This window comes from Scomber japonicus, chromosome 11 (assembly GCF_027409825.1).
Source record: "Scomber japonicus isolate fScoJap1 chromosome 11, fScoJap1.pri, whole genome shotgun sequence".
NCBI lineage: Eukaryota > Metazoa > Chordata > Actinopteri > Scombriformes > Scombridae > Scomber > Scomber japonicus.
The window spans coordinates 11,434,902-11,451,091 of NC_070588.1; the positions used below are offsets into that span (position 1 = coordinate 11,434,902).

Here is a 16,190-nt window from a genome sequence, read left to right on the forward strand (position 1 = left end):
TATGTGCTCCCTAATATTTGGTATTTGCTGTCTTTCATGTTGTAAGCTCTGTCATCATTGTGCAAGAAGAAAAAAATGAGAAAAGAGAACGGAAAAGACAAATCCACTATCAAAAACAAGATGTTCTCCTTGCTATGTGCCCACTGACCTTATAACTGGATGTAATGTTAAGAAATCAACTAAATGATTGAAGTGTGATGCCCTCGTGAAAGAAAGTGAAGCATACTTGCTCTAATAAATGTGCAGTGTGTATTATCCAGTAGACATTTCTTCTTTTCTATTCTTGTACTGGTTATTGGTGATGAAAAAATCTAATGAAAAAGTATACATGAGGTATGATTTTTCATTTTATCATGCTGGTATTTGATATTTTGCATTAAAGGTCTGTGTTAGTGGTTTCCTGTTAATTCTTGACTGCATTTGTCTGCCATGTTTCAGTACAAATTTCACAATTGTGTTTCTTCAGTGGCCGAGTGTCTTGTGAGAATTAGGCAGGAGAAATTACTGCATCATTGTATCATTAAACTCAAGGCAAGCCTGCTTTTGGTTTCCACATATACACAACACATGGCATCATCAACAAAACACAATCTGACAGCAACAACTTGCATAACAATTAAAACACTAGAAAAGTCATTTGAAAGGAAAAAACAAAAATGAATCAGCACTAACGTAGTGCATAGAGCATCTTGTTTATTCTCAGGAATTCAAAAAAAGGCTGTTTGTTTACCCAAAAGGCTTTTGACATTTTCTTTACAAATATCCAGCACTGATGACACAAAGTCAAATGTCAAATGTGCCATTGTTCCACCTCTGAATGTCATGACTGCTGACTCAGGTTGTTTTTTTTATCCCTCTCCACACAAATATGAAACAACCATGGGCCATGTTGCCCTTTACACTTTTAACACACAAAAAAACTCCAATCCACCGTGGACCCACTTTGTCTTCTTCTGCTTTTAAGAGTCCTGATGTTTTCAGGGTTGCAAACAGTGCTGCATCTGTGGCTCCATGTTGCAAGCAGTTAAAAAAGAAACTAAAGTTCCATTTTCATCCTTTGTCTAAAGATATTGTGTCTCACTTTCACCATATTCGGTTTTGGTTCCTCTTATTTGGGGAGGAGAGCAGCCAAAATTTTGTGCTATTCCACCAGCAGCACATCATGTATGAGCATTGTTATTTGTCCGCTCCATTTTTGCAGTAAAATTGGCACTACAGCGAAAAGTCCCCCATTTCAAACTGGCTGACAACCAGTGGTATGTGTTGGATGTGTGTGCTAACAATCTGAATGCAGTCAGTAGTTTGTCCTTGTGAGGTATAGCAGCCTGGTCACATATCCATGTCACCATCGTAAGCCAGGGTCAAGGGCTTCTGTGGAGGAGGAGACGTCTTTGTGGTTTTGGATGGTTTACTGAAAAAAAATAAACACAGACAAGAAAGAAAAGCTGACAGTGTGTCTGACTTAGTACCGCAGTGCAGCCCAACTTGATTTCAGTCTTTACAAAGAATTCCATTATCTGATAGCAGCAGCACACAGCAGACAAAATATCGTGAGGAGTATAACTCATACTTGACAGGGTTCTGTTCAAGGAGAGCAGATAGTTAGAAATGTTCTATGCTTCTATGTGTTCAGTCTCTGACCTACAACGCAGTTTTTGTTCTTGAAAGCAGCAAAATTGTGCATAGTGATGATGAAAGAAAGTAATTTAGTACATACCAGACCAGGAATGATAATGCAATTATGAAGAGTATTAAGATGAATCCAACAGCAGTCACGGCGTAAACCCACAGCTTTACTCTTCCATCTGTGCAATCAAAATGCAGTTTTAATACACAACTTTTAAATATATGTACGTCTGTCATTTGTCAGGAAATCTGAAAACTTTTTCTCATATTTTGGAATAAAGAAGTACCTTTAGCTTTAATTCAAACACACCACAGAGGAGCTACTAGGATTTTTTAACGTTTTTTGATCCATTGAGGTTTTTTTTCACAACACATAATGATGAGCCCAGTAAATACATTGACCTAGAATGAATTCCACCCCTGGCTTAGTGATCCTAGCACAAAGCTGGTTCAAAGGCAGGAATGATCTCAGGCATGCTGGTTGAGATGTAAAGATAATTTCCATTTCAGTACCTGGGCCAACAGGTCGTAAGGTCCATTCGCTGAAAAGATCCTGGGCCTGAGATGGCCCGGGCTTTAATCTTCCAGAGTTGGTTTTCACATCGGCTTTCTTATTGTTGTCCACCCCTGGGGTTCTGGTGCAGTAGTCCAAGAAGCCATGTGTGGTCATTACTTCAGTGTAACCCCTCTCACACCCACACACTCCACTCTGCATGGGGGGATATGGGATAGAGGGAGGGGGGAGAGATCATTTACAATCGACACAAAACTACTCGTGATCGTTACTTTCCCATTGCTACAAAACACTGCTGACGAAACAGTGATGTATAGGGGCGACTTTGTTTTACTCTGTTCATTTGTAATATTTCAAAATAATTTCTGCTATTTATACAGGCTCATTTATCCCAACTCTGAAACATGTAACTGTGCTCCTCAGGAGGTAGATCACATCGACACTTTTTCAGATTGGAAAATTTACACAATGGGCGATGTGTCACAGCTAGGCGACAAACAGACACAATGAAACCAAATGCAATACACCACTTCACAGCAGTGTGTGCTCAACATTTGATTCATTTTTAAGACATTTCATCAGCATGAAGCATATAATATGATGTTAAATCAAATAAAAAACAAGTACAATCTTTTTAAAAGCATCAGTGCTCCATTGTTTTGAATGTTTGCAGTTACATGAAGGGTACTCTAAGGGGCAGTAAAACTTCAAGCTTAGGTGTTGTCTTTTTCATTGCTGCTTTTATGCTGTTTCCCCCCCTTTATCTAGGTGTAGTCCCTAACTGACACCCACATTCATTGGTATTAATGTGATAAATCCTTTAATGGCTTGTTCTTGATAATTAAAAATGTCATCTGTCAAAATCTATTTAACTCCCCTCCTACTATGTTGGAGCAGCAGGAAACAGCAAAAAAACACACAGAATTACAGAGATCACAGCTGCCTGATCAAAGTGCAATTATCTTACCGGTGTGCAGTGTGAGAAGGGTTTGGTGCATGGAGGATGGCAGTGTCTCACCGTGGTCGGCCTTTTCTGTGGGAAACAGCCCCCTGGAGAAAGACACAGGTTCTTATTTCTGTTCTTTTACCCATTGATCACTAAATTAATGTACTGTCACACCTGATTAATGGGCTCAGTTGCCTATCAGGGTCCCTGATCAATCTGCGAACATTTTAATTCCAACATGGAAAATTGCATGTCAAAATATCAAAGAGTAATGCCTTGGGCACTTGGCTTCTCTGCAGAGGGAGATTATTTCTTCTGGCCTCATATTTGCCAGAAACACTTCCTTACAGCGATAAGATCACATTCACCTACTATTTACAGCACATCAAGCTCGCCTCAAGCTTTCACTCTTGCAGCACTATTACCTTTGTTCTATTTCTCTACGCCTGCTTTACTTCCCACAAATACAAATGCATGATTATATTTATATGGATTGAAAGCCTCCCAGCTCAGAGTCTGGCTTATTGATTACTTATGTTAAGAGGGAGAGGAGAAATCAATGAAGGCTGCACTGAGAATGAGCAGATCAAATAAGGTGTTAAATTCAACTAGAACACAATACTAAAATTATTCTTTCTATATGTGCTGTTCTTTACGTGTTTGAGTGTAGCTGTATGTATGTGTGATTGTGTGAGACATGGGAAGTGCATGCTCTGAACAATTTTCAACCTGATTTCATTGGAGATGTTAGTAGCAGATCACATCTATTGTAGAGCATAACCCCAATATTATTGTATACACAGATGAACAACAGCTAAAATCATCACTTCTGATTTTGTATCGACCTCTCTCACTTGATCACTCACTTAATCCATATGATCCAGAGTGAAAAATGAGACACCATGCAGGGTTTTGCTGTTCACTCTAATTCAATGCAGTGTGAGGAAACAAGAACTGAACTGGGACATTCACAGCTGCAGTCTGCTTAAGGCTAGATATACATAGATATTCCTATTTATATACATGTGTGTCTGTGTGTGTCTCCATGAGTTGGCTCTGCAGAACCCGTCTTGGGTGTCCAGAAGGTGTCCAGCAATGATTCACCTGTGACATTGACACCATCTGAGCGCTGACACCACACTGCTCTCTCATTGTTGCTCCATCCTCCTGCCCTCCACTGGTAAGTGTGGCATTTTCCTCCTGTAGCAAGTGGCAGATAGGCAGATGATGCTTATTAGTAGTTTTTGTTGGGCATCTATCCCTCCCATAGACATTACTGCCTCTTCTTCTGCTGCTTTACTACTTTATATTATAAAGCATATTATGGATGTAGAGAAAGGATAAGAGCACATTTTTCAGTGATAAAATAGTATGCTACCAGACAATGGCATTTTGTAGGAAATTAGATGGCAGGAGCTAGCTGGAAATGCACTTAAGACACCCATTTCTGAAAAGGAATGCTCTTGTTTTCCTGGAGGCAGCTGTGGGAGGATTTGAACAGAGGAACGGTCAGACACTTGACCTGATTTCATGTATAAATGAAAATCCAGCCACACATGCAGTGCTGAAATTTGTATCAAGATGGCAAACAGAATAAACATCAGAGAAAAGGACTTCACTTCAAAATTACAAATTAGGTTACAGGTGTGCAGCATTAAATTAAATGCCAAGTGTCTGACAATTACCATTTTTCAGGTTTTAAAGGCTGCTAATTAATAAGAGAAAGGAGAGGGCAAGAACTTGTCGGTGGCTGATTTGGTAAATAAAGCTATGTAATTACAGCAATCAAAAAAGTGTTGAATTATTTCATGAAACAATGAAAAAAGTTAATAAAAATGTATGATAACATACAGAAAGTCAAACATAAATCTGTATTCAGCCCACACAATCAAATAGAGATAAAGAGAGGGAAAAAAAGGCAGAATAAATACATGCATGCATAACACCTGTGAAATATATCAATCTCCCTTGGGCCAGACGGTAATCAGGTGCATCCACCTCAGTCTTTCATCAAAATCAGATAGTGGTGTCGCAGTTATGACCTTTCAATGGTTCAAACAGTGACCTTTTAATTATGGCTTGTGTGACACAGTTTTAATGATAACTTTGCCATTAAAATCACAAAACTGACATTTAAAGCAGGACTGAACATCTAGAAAGGACTTGAAGTGTCATTTTTTAACCTTTTACCTCCCTTTATAGTAAAACCCCAAAGAAGCCTTCAATACATAACATGATGAACTGTGAGGGTATGTGATCTGATGAGTCAAACATTACTCGATCACGGCTTTCCAAGGTAGTAGTGGCCTGATAAATACTAATAAACAAGTGTGGTTTCAGGACAACAGGAAATAAAAATCTCTCTGCGGGCCTCAGTAGATATTTGATTAATTGAACTTATCAGAAGACAATTTCCACATTACTGATCTATCAACGATATGGAGACTTTTTTTCTTAAATATCTCAAAATCCAGAGAGATGCCACAAGGAGGTATTAAACTGCTCTTAAGACAAATGATGACCCTCCAGATACTTGATATTCACATAGTTGATATGGCGAATGTATTAGCATACAATTGCTTATTTACACAGCCAGCAAGCACGAAGTGCCATTAGCATTCATTTAGCATTGTGTTTCTTGCCAGCTAGGTGTGCATAAAATCTCCATTTAGCTGTCTTTTTAGATGCTATTTATCTTGAGTGAAGCTAGTAGCTCAGCTGTTCCATCAATGCTCACAAACTTTGATGTAAAGTTGTAAAAAAATGCTGTAAAGGTCCAAACTTTGAGTGAGCCCCTCCACGTACATGTAGTCAAGTGATCCATTGTTAATATAAAAATGTTGATTGTTGCAGCTGTAAGTAAGGTTAACGTTGCTGTAAAAAAGGTTCATTTATATATGTGGTTTCCTCAGTACCTTTGCAGGGCTGGGTCTCAAAGGCTTGTTGTGGGCAGCTGCCCTGGTTCTCCATGACTTGAATGATCACAGCTCTGGAGCGGGATTGGCGGCCAATGGTCTCAAAGCTCCTCCCCTCCAGACAGGTCAGCTGGCAAGAGCTCCAAGACGACCACTCAGTCAAATGGCAGTCTCCTGGCAGCAAAAACAAAAAACAAAAAACAAAAAATTGACTTAGCCAATACCTCGCTCAGTTTCTTTTCATAAACCTGAGCAGGGTTTGTATATATATATATATATATATATATATATATATATAGCTTGCCAACAATATTTCAGGGATAATTTTATTGGCTCCCCTGCTAGCTCCTGGAACATTTAAAAGAGATCGAAAACAACTTCAGTACACATCTGCAGCTGATAATGTACAAAATGCACAAACAAATTACTCAGGCAGCCCAGTGGGTATTCAGAAGTAATAGACCAACCAGAGCTATAAATTATATAATACAAGCTAGAACTCTGACAGCAGCTGTAAAGGCAACACCCAATATTGAAGCATGTCATAGCAGAAGAAAGATTCATTTGGGAAACATTTTCAGCGTGTAAAAGCTAGTTTGTGTGTATGTATTCTGTAACTCTGCAAGTAACATGTCAACCCTTGCCTCCTTGAAGGTCAAACATGAATACTCTTTGTAATATTTGATAGGTCCATCTTGCAGTGATCATATCACCCACTGGCACAGCTCCTTAGCCAGAACAAGCCTCTGATTCTCTGCCCTGAACGCCCATTAGTGAATGTCTGTGGATTGACGCATCTCATTATCTTTCATCTTTATACGGATCCACTCCATCAGCTCTTCTCTCATGCTGCTTCGGCTGTGGAGACATGCTGTGGCAAAAGCAGCAGTGTACAGCAAACAGAAACACACACACACACACACACACACACACACACACACACACACACACACACACACACACACACACACACACACACACACACACACACACACACACACACACACACACACACACACACACACACACACACACACACACACACACACACACACACACACACACACACACACACACACACACACACACACTATATACATCACATTCATGTTGACAACCACTCCCCTGGCCCGTACACTGTGCCTGCCACCTTCACATCAACAGACACATGAACACACACATCTGCTTTGGCCATCAAACACTCCTGATCCCAAGCCAAGGCTCACAGTAAAGGCGGGTTGAGTGATGAATCAAGGCGAGGATCAGAGGAGAGTGAGAGACAGATGAGCAAAAGCACGCACTGCAAGATGGTGTCTCTTCACAGGCAAAGCTTACAACAGCCTTGCTTGGTAGGAGCCACAATAAAGAAGAACAGTATAGTCCTTCCCCTAGATGATAATGATCGGTTTTCTATCACAAAATGATTAAAAATATATATAAAGTCAAATACAGTCTTTACAGCTTATGTAGCTGGCCTGCACATCAACTAAGTGTCCGTAAGGACAGTAAAGCTTTATTATAGATTTTCAGTGAATAAAGCTTGGAAGTGACAAGAGGAGGTCATAGCTGTCAGCTACATTCACACTGGGATTCACAAAGGGATATATATAAAAAGAAGAAAAATCACCAGTCTGCATCATGGACTGTCAGTCAACCATGATCTGCTGGCTTCTTGTTGCCATGGTGATTTTTTTAGGGACAAGGTTGACCATTTCATTGTGCACAGATACAATTAAAATGGCCTCTTTATTTACACTTTTCGAAATTTTCCATCAAAATCATTATTTTGAAGCACTGTGTGACAGTTTGATTTCAATACGTGGCATTTTAAAATGTCTAAGAGCTTACATTATATTTAGCTTTGTTCTTCATCAACTTAATTGGAGACTCAAAGAACAGACGCATAAAGGAAAAGTAAAGTAATAGTAAATTCATTTTCAAGTCATCTCTACTATTAATGTAAACTTCACACACAGTGCTGAGTTGCGCCTTTTTTGGCCCAGCTCCAGCTACAGGCACTGGTGCACTTTTATTATTATCCTTTCATGTGTTAAACACTGAATGCAGTAACACTGTTGGATAGACTTACTATAAGCACATGCACACGCAGGGCCTTTCACTCAAGTTGTGTGTGTAATCTGTGGGTGATTTACACTTGTTTTAATTAGCAATAATTGACTGGTACTTTACAGGCAGACTCTCTGTGTGACAGTGATCTTACTTGATGTAGATTGGTGGAGGATCAAAGTGTAGTGACGCTGAAAAAGTGAAACTCATTAAAATAAGAAAGAGATTCACTACTAATTCAATTTCTCCTTGTCAGTCACTCATAAATCAGTAATAACCTGTATTAGAGAAATGTTAATGAAATGAATGCAATAGAAGCCATTATTCATCAATGTGGAAATTCATCAACAAACTTCTGGAGGTAATGGCCAATAACGCTGCAATGCTGCCTAGTGTGTTCATAATCTCTTGTTTCCACTGTGTGATGATCCTGATGTTGCTGTGTAATGGATATTCTGCCCACACTGTGCAGCTTTAGCACATCACCACTTCTGATAGACAGCTGCCTGCCAAAGAAATCTCTTACCTGTCATATGGAGAGCCTCTTGAAATGACAGAGACTGACAGTTTCTAATATTTTACTATTTCTAATATCATGTAAGAACTGTTAGGTAGCTACAACGTATGTTACAATATGAGTTGAGAAATTTAAAGATTAAAGATAAAATTGGATAATGCAAGAAATGTTATAATTTTAAAATATATTGACTTAAACTAAGTACTGTATGTTACGGCCACAATGAGATGTTGTAAGTAGTAAAACTATAATCTAAATGAACATTGCGCTCTTAACATTTCACAACTTGTTGGCAGCTTTCCCCTCCTTTCATTTTTAATGCAGTTTTGATGAATAACATATAAAGCTTTAATGCCGCAGAAATACAATAATCATTAATCAATAACCAGTTTTACTTTAGGCTAATTGTTACTGGCTGGTTAAGTGAGCAATTTACAAGATTTCTGTCCAGGAGCTCAAAGTAAATTCAATTTGTTTGTTTGGCTGATGGATCTTATTGGTGAACTTAAACTTTCAAGATTTCAAATAAAGTTATGTTAAACTGTTAAGAGGTTTGTGCTATTAGTAGTTCATTTGGCTTCTAGAGAGACAACTCATTTACCTTATTATTTCTAAATAAATCCACCTTCTCAGTCGCTTATAGTTAGATAACGTCAATGCTTCTACCACAAACCACTACTGCACCTCTGTTTTCTGATACTGTGTTGCCAATTTGTAAAGCCATCACTTTGCTTTAATATATTATTGTGATACAGAATTAACAATTAATAGAGTAAACCTAAAACATTATTTCATTTTGCTATCTCGTGTTTTTATCATTGACTGTTTTTGCCATGAACAGCACATTTAATCAAAGCTGCTCTTTCATTGTGATGTTGAACAATCATTGCCTTTGTGCTGACACACAAACACTCCCCATGCAGAATTCCCATAGCTGTTCTTTGTGTGGCTGTGATATGTAGAATGATTGCTCTCAGTGGTGTGATCGACAAATTATTTCACTTAGCACATCATGATTTTTCATGCTTTATTTATTTCTTGGTCAAACATAATGTAGTGTAAAGAATCAATACTGTTGACTCGTGTAGTAATCAATTGTACAAGCTGTCTCTCTTTAAGTTACTCAGTACTGCCTTCAGGTGTGTGTATGTGCACTGTGTGTGGAACTACGTATATTCACCCTATGAATGCAACAATGAGGGTTAATACTCTCAGGTCATGTATAAACAAAAAACGTTCACTTATTTTTGTCGAAATGGACGGTTTATTTTTTTTCCTGGTTGTGTTTTGACAGGCCAAATCAGATAACGTAGAGTTAAAAGGGTCATTAGTGGATCCATAACTTTTATTGACTTTGCAGCATTTATAACACCTCAAAATGTCAACTTGTTAGGAAAAGGACAGATTCCAGCAAATTAGTTTGTGCTCAAAACAAGATTATTGATTATGAAGTAAATGACCTAGGAATGTAATTATTGGTATAATGAGTTCAGAATGACTACAGTTATGAATAATTCATGCAATCATGTAGGTTTGATTATTTAAAGAAATATTTTTTAATATGTTCTATATTACAAAAAGCATATACATTTCATGTATACATACACACTGTATACTATCCTGTGTAATTTTGTGGAGATATGTCAATACTTCCAAATAGTCAATATGTCAATGTAGTAAATTTGCATGCATCTTTACCTAGACAAGGAACAAAGCAGGGCTGCTCCATCTCTTGTTGAATCTGCTGTCTCAGTTTGTCTCCACAAAGCTCATCCTCTACTGGTTGTGGAGGAGACTCAGGCCAGTCACCCCAGTGGACGACACATGACAGGTCCCTTCTCCGAAGCCCCTCACCACACTCTGCATCCTGAACAAGTACACACAAACGTGAAAGTTTTAAAGATTCAAATGCAGACGTTATGAGATGAAAGAGACTGTAACTGCATTGAGTTGGATGTATACTGTGAATATAATGTATGTGAACAATACTAGAAGGCTACAGCCAAAAGAGTGACTCGCCGAGGCTTAATCAAATTTGAGCATGCTAATGTGCTCCAATGACAAGCTAGGATATTGATGTTTCGAATGTGTAATGTTTACCATGTTCACCATGTTGGTTTAGCATGTTAGAATCAAACATTTGCTAATTATCGCTGAACACAGCTGAGACTGATTTTTGCTGGTATTTGGATAAACAAAAGTATTACAAATGAAAATTTGACCTGATAATGTTGCTAGATGAAAAGTGTGATGATCAAAGTTATTAAAATTCATCCTCTGGGGACCATAAGACTGTGTACCAGAATTCACAGTGGTCAAGACATTTCAATACAGAACTGAAAGGTCAAGGTAGTGCTAGAGAAAAAGTCACAGTATAACCAAAGTCATTACAATAGAACGACTGGGAGTCATGAATGCCTGTATCAAATTTTGAGCCAATCCTTCAAGGAGGTGTTAAAATATATTGCATAAGTGAAAGTTTTGACCTACTGGTGACACTAGAGGAAAAGTCATTATAATTTATCCTCTAGCGATCTTAAATATCTTAATTGCAATCCATGTAATAGTTATCGTAGATATTTCACTTTGAATCATAAAAGTCAACTTCATGGTGGTGCTAGAGGAAAAGTGAGGGGTTCACCAAAATCAGTAGGATTCATCATTTGGGGACCATGAATGTTTGTGCAAAATTTCAGAGTAATTTAGTAGTTCATTTAATAGTTGTTGAGATGTTTCAGTCTGGACCAAAGTGATGCACTAGCAGACATCCCTGGAGCCATGCTGCTAGAAAAGAGATAATTAATGTCAGAAAAGAAAAGACACAGATAAAAATAAATGTCAAAAAAATAACTGTTGAACACTTCGGGAAATATTGTTACATTTTCAGTCTTCTTGGCAAGGTGCAAGGGGACACCCTTACTAAAGACATAATGACATCACCTGGGGGTATAAATGTGTAATGAAAAATCTCCTTTACCCTCAAGCTGTAAATCGTTCACCACAGGTAGAGTTAAGAAAGCAGGTCATACCTCCACAGTGCAGGAGGACCAGTCACTGAGCAACCACATGTAGCAAGGCCTTATGGGACATGGCTTGGTCTGTATGAGGTGACTGGGACAAGGCCTGCCCTCCTCATGAGCCTCCTGCAGGATTCTCCGAGTGCGCACAGACTGGGCTGCAGAACAAAGGCACATACACCGTTAGGAAGAGATCAGAGAAGACCTGACTACATTTGTTTGCAAAGTGCTTTTACAGAGCTTAGATGCCATCTATATGTCAAGATGAATACTATTTTTGGCTGCTACAGTTACTGTGCAAATTGCTAAAGAATAAAGAATACAGATACTGTGGGACTAAACAACATGCGAGTCAGCACGGGAGATGTAAATGTGCCATTGCACAAACATAAGGCGCCATAAAATAACAGTTAATAAAATGTGTGGCTGAAATGAATGATGATCATATTTGGAAGTGAAAAGAGGCTGCGCTTTCTCTTTACCCCGTGAAATATTCGCCTCATGACAAAGAGGAATTAGAGCACCACAACAATCCATCTGTCACCGTGCCACTTAATGCTCATATCTAAATGTTTCCCACACAAGTGCTTTGTGGAAGTGACCCATTAATAATGTGTGAAAGGAAAAGTGGCCACAGAGCAGGAAAAAAGAGCGGCCACAGAGCAGATTTTCTATGTTTTAGAACAGCTGGGTCCAGTGAGGCTCAATGAAGGCATGGCCTCCATCAGCCATCCTGTTAAGACAGACGTTTCAGATGCGTGGTTCGCTGGGGGAGATGTAGTGCTCAGTGGGCCCCAGGCAGACACAGTAAAAGGACAATCAGCTTTGCCATCTCAAAAAATACAAAATCAAAGCGAAAACATTAACGCTCCCATGGCATCCTGACAAAACAATATCCTTACGCTGTCTGACACAGATACAACACAAATCTCTTATCAAGATTGACAAATGTGTTTCACAATCTGTGGGTATGAAGTGAGAGTGGCAGAAACAGTCTCAGCAGTGACAGCAGTGAGAGACGCAGCCTGCAGTTTATATCCCGAGATGAAAGCTTGTTTAAATGTGAGCTTCTTGGAATGAGGGGTTAACTGCAAGGAGTCAGACAGCCAACGACAAATTAAAATTAATGAACTTAGGAAGATACTGTTGAGTCTCTCTGATTAACAGAATAACACGCTTTCTCTCTAGGAGATTAATAATGCATTAGGGATGGGCATCTCAAGAAAAAAAAATACTATTCACAGGGAACTATTTGACCATTCTTTGAAGATCCCCCTCACACCTCCCTCCCTCCGATGCATGCACGCACATATACGTACTCCATTTCTGTGGTAATGGATTCTGTTGATGGGACTGTAAACTTGTGCTCTACAAATGCCATCAAACATTGAAAACTCTCGTCTTCAACAAAGCCGATGTTAAGCGTGTCTTTAGCGATCTTCTTTAAAATGATGGCTGTTGTTCGCTCTGCACGTCTACTATCAAACTTACTTCACCTGCTGACAAAGATAACCATTGATTGTTGATCTGTGGATGAACCCCCACCTTCTGCTGGGTGCTTTGCTTTTATACTGTATGACTGTGCAAAGTTGCTGTAGACTTGTAACACAGCTTCAGACTGCACCTCACTTGTGTTCATTTTTTTGAACAAGTTCCATAAAGAACTTTTTGACGGCTGTAGCACTCCTTGCATGTTTCTCCTGTCCTGTTTGTACAGTAGCATCTATCCCATCTCACAGCACTGTGCAGAAAAGAGCTGAACTGAATATGCCACACACCTTTTAAACACAGGGGAAAATACATGTTTTAAGACAAGATGATAGTCATATAAACTATTGGATTTTTTTATGATTTAATGACTACTTGAAACTCATGACCTATCCCTAGTATTCATCCAGGTTAAATCATTAACTTTGGTTGGCGAATACTAATTGCATTTTTGAAATCATGCAGAGGTAGGGCATATATATTATTTAGGAACACTGAATCATGTTCCAACGTATATATTGACAGTGTCATATATTGAATTGACAATTAGAGCTTGATTCGACCAAGAGGATGCTTTTCTGGATCAGGGTGTGCCGCTTCTGTGACCACGAGATCCAATGAGACCGCTGCGAGATTCAGAATGGCAGAACTGAGCTGCTAGATTTCAAATATAACTACTACTTTTTCCCATGAAATAAACCCCTTCTCTGTACCCTATCAACTAGAATAACACAATGTTTCAACCGACTGCACCATGAAAGAAAAGAAAAAAAAGGTTGAGGACAAAGACAATTTTGCCTCCACGCAAACCATCAAGAGAAGCACAGCTCCCCGGACAAATCATGTTGTACTGAGGTCAGTGAAATTTTACTTTCTATTAACAATATACTCTCAGACTCTCAGGGCTAGATGTAAGAAGAGCTCTTGTCGAAGTGCTTCACAAGGAATTCCAGCAGCTACACGGCCTGGAATTCAGCCAGGAACAAGTAACCACACTGGCTCAAGAAAACAAATCCCTCCAATGCTCCGTTACCTCCCTCACATCCCAGCTCGCCTCCAGTGCTAAAGAAGACAAGGACATGAAAGAAACCATACTTGATCTACAATCACACAGCACAAGAGACAACCTTGCTTTTTTCTGGTGTCCCAGAGTGAACACATGATGACAACCCAGAGTAGCTGATACAGGAATTTATCACCATTCACCTCAAAATCTCCCTGGACAGAGTAAGTGGTATTGCATGACTACACCTTATAAGGCAAAAAAATACCCAGTGAACAAATGCCCATCAGACTATGGACCAATAACCCCAAGAAATCTTGGACAGACACAAAATACTACTCCCATTCGGAAAACAAAACATGCAAGATGCTTGTACCAAAATAGTCATGGAATAGAATATCTTGCATCATGAATGGAATTACTTGTTTGTCCCTATACAGTGTAGACATGCATTACATCATTCCACAAAGACAAATGTGCAACCCATACAATTCAAGATTTATTCATTGAATACGCTACCAGAGGAAAATAATGTTTAACATGGGTTTTATATAACACTGCACACAAATCACCACAGGCAGCACACCAACGTTGATTTTGACATAATTTGGTATCCATTCATTAGTCTTAATTTCACCTCTTTTTGCCTGTTCACCATCCACAGTAAACACGCACATCATCCTTAACAAACACACATATCTGCCATTACATATACACCGTGATCCCTACAAATCTGACATACACTTACACAACCTCAGGCATCACACACATATATGAAAAAAAACACACATATTTTGACCCCCCGAAGCTCCAATCTATCCTTCCCTCTAACTCTTTCCTTTTTTTCTTGTCTCTCTCCTCTCCTATAAAATACTTCTAAAAAGACGACTTATATATTCTTTCATTACTAATCAAATATTGTTATTATAGTTTAATTATTATAATTGTTATCAATAATATTATTGTTGGTGGTGGTATTCTTCTTCTTCTATTCTTTTTCTCTATCATGATGTTTATTCTTTTCCTAATATTGCCAGTGATATTATAACTATTACTATTATTTTTATTATCCTAACGTTAATATTATCCAGTCACTAGCACCTTCTGCAGCTCCTATCACCCCCAACCCACAACAGCTGTCACCCCCAACCTCAGTCTCACTCAACTCCCTCTCAAGACGCCTTCCACATTACCACATAGACATACACACCAACATACTCAAATATAAGTTGTACTCTGTTTTTTCTTTTTTTGTTTCGCTCTGTTTTGATTATGTCTAATTATTTTGTGACTCTGTAACCTCCTCCATCCTGTCTTCCAACACCATGTTTTGAAATGTTTTACACATGTATTGTTATCATTTTATTGCAGTGAAAGGAAAAAAAAATGAACACTGAATCATTTATGACATTCACAAAGGTGGGCTGTTTAAAATGTAGTTTAGATTAACCTAATATTCTTAAAATATAACCTTGCAAAACTAAGTTGTCTGTGTTAATTGAAATAAAACTGAGCTTCATACAGGATGATAATGAAGAGAGAATATCAATGCATACATTAGAAAAAAAAAACACAGAACAATATTTCCCTGTATGAAAAGGCACTGGATTAGACATACTCGTAAATATTTTAATACATTTAAATATATTCATGCACAATTCAACATCTTGGTGAATGCCTGAGCAGACGGAATAATGAGGTGCTGTACATGTGGTCGACTTCATGTCTGTTCACCGGGTTGGTGTTCCCACAGGTTTAACTTAAAGGTTTGTTTGGTCATATGTTTACCTTGGCTTCCACAGGTGTGTGAACACTCAGCCCACGGTGACCAATCAGAGAGAATACAGCTGACAGGACAGTCTACCACGCAGCTCTGTGACAGCTTCCACTTGTTGTTCAGACCAAACTGCAGAGAAAGAAGAACAGAGCAGTGAGGACGGCAACCCAATTATTTCCACTAACAAGAAAGAGAAAGGATGGCCACATTTCCATATTTTGAATAGACAGCAGTTCATTTGAGGACAGATTCTAGAAGAGTGGAGATTCAACAATTAAATAATTTGATTGCTTTCAAATAATTCTGGGGTATAGTTGTGC

General features: G+C 38.7%; 1 protein-coding gene across 1 annotated transcript in view; it reads right to left on the minus strand.

The window, feature by feature from the left end:
• Positions 1-1,329: 1,329 nt before the first annotated feature.
• Positions 1,330-16,190, minus strand: part of thsd7ba (thrombospondin, type I, domain containing 7Ba) — a 142,426-nt gene continuing 127,565 nt past the window's right edge. The window contains exons 20-28 of the mRNA XM_053328594.1: positions 15,882-15,999; positions 11,615-11,760; positions 10,284-10,452; positions 6,002-6,175; positions 4,191-4,286; positions 3,108-3,190; positions 2,140-2,335; positions 1,718-1,805; positions 1,330-1,411 (exon numbers count right to left, since the gene is read on the minus strand). Of these exons, the coding sequence (XP_053184569.1) occupies positions 1,330-1,411; positions 1,718-1,805; positions 2,140-2,335; positions 3,108-3,190; positions 4,191-4,286; positions 6,002-6,175; positions 10,284-10,452; positions 11,615-11,760; positions 15,882-15,999 (1,152 nt within the window). The remainder of the gene's footprint in view (positions 1,412-1,717; positions 1,806-2,139; positions 2,336-3,107; positions 3,191-4,190; positions 4,287-6,001; positions 6,176-10,283; positions 10,453-11,614; positions 11,761-15,881; positions 16,000-16,190) is intronic.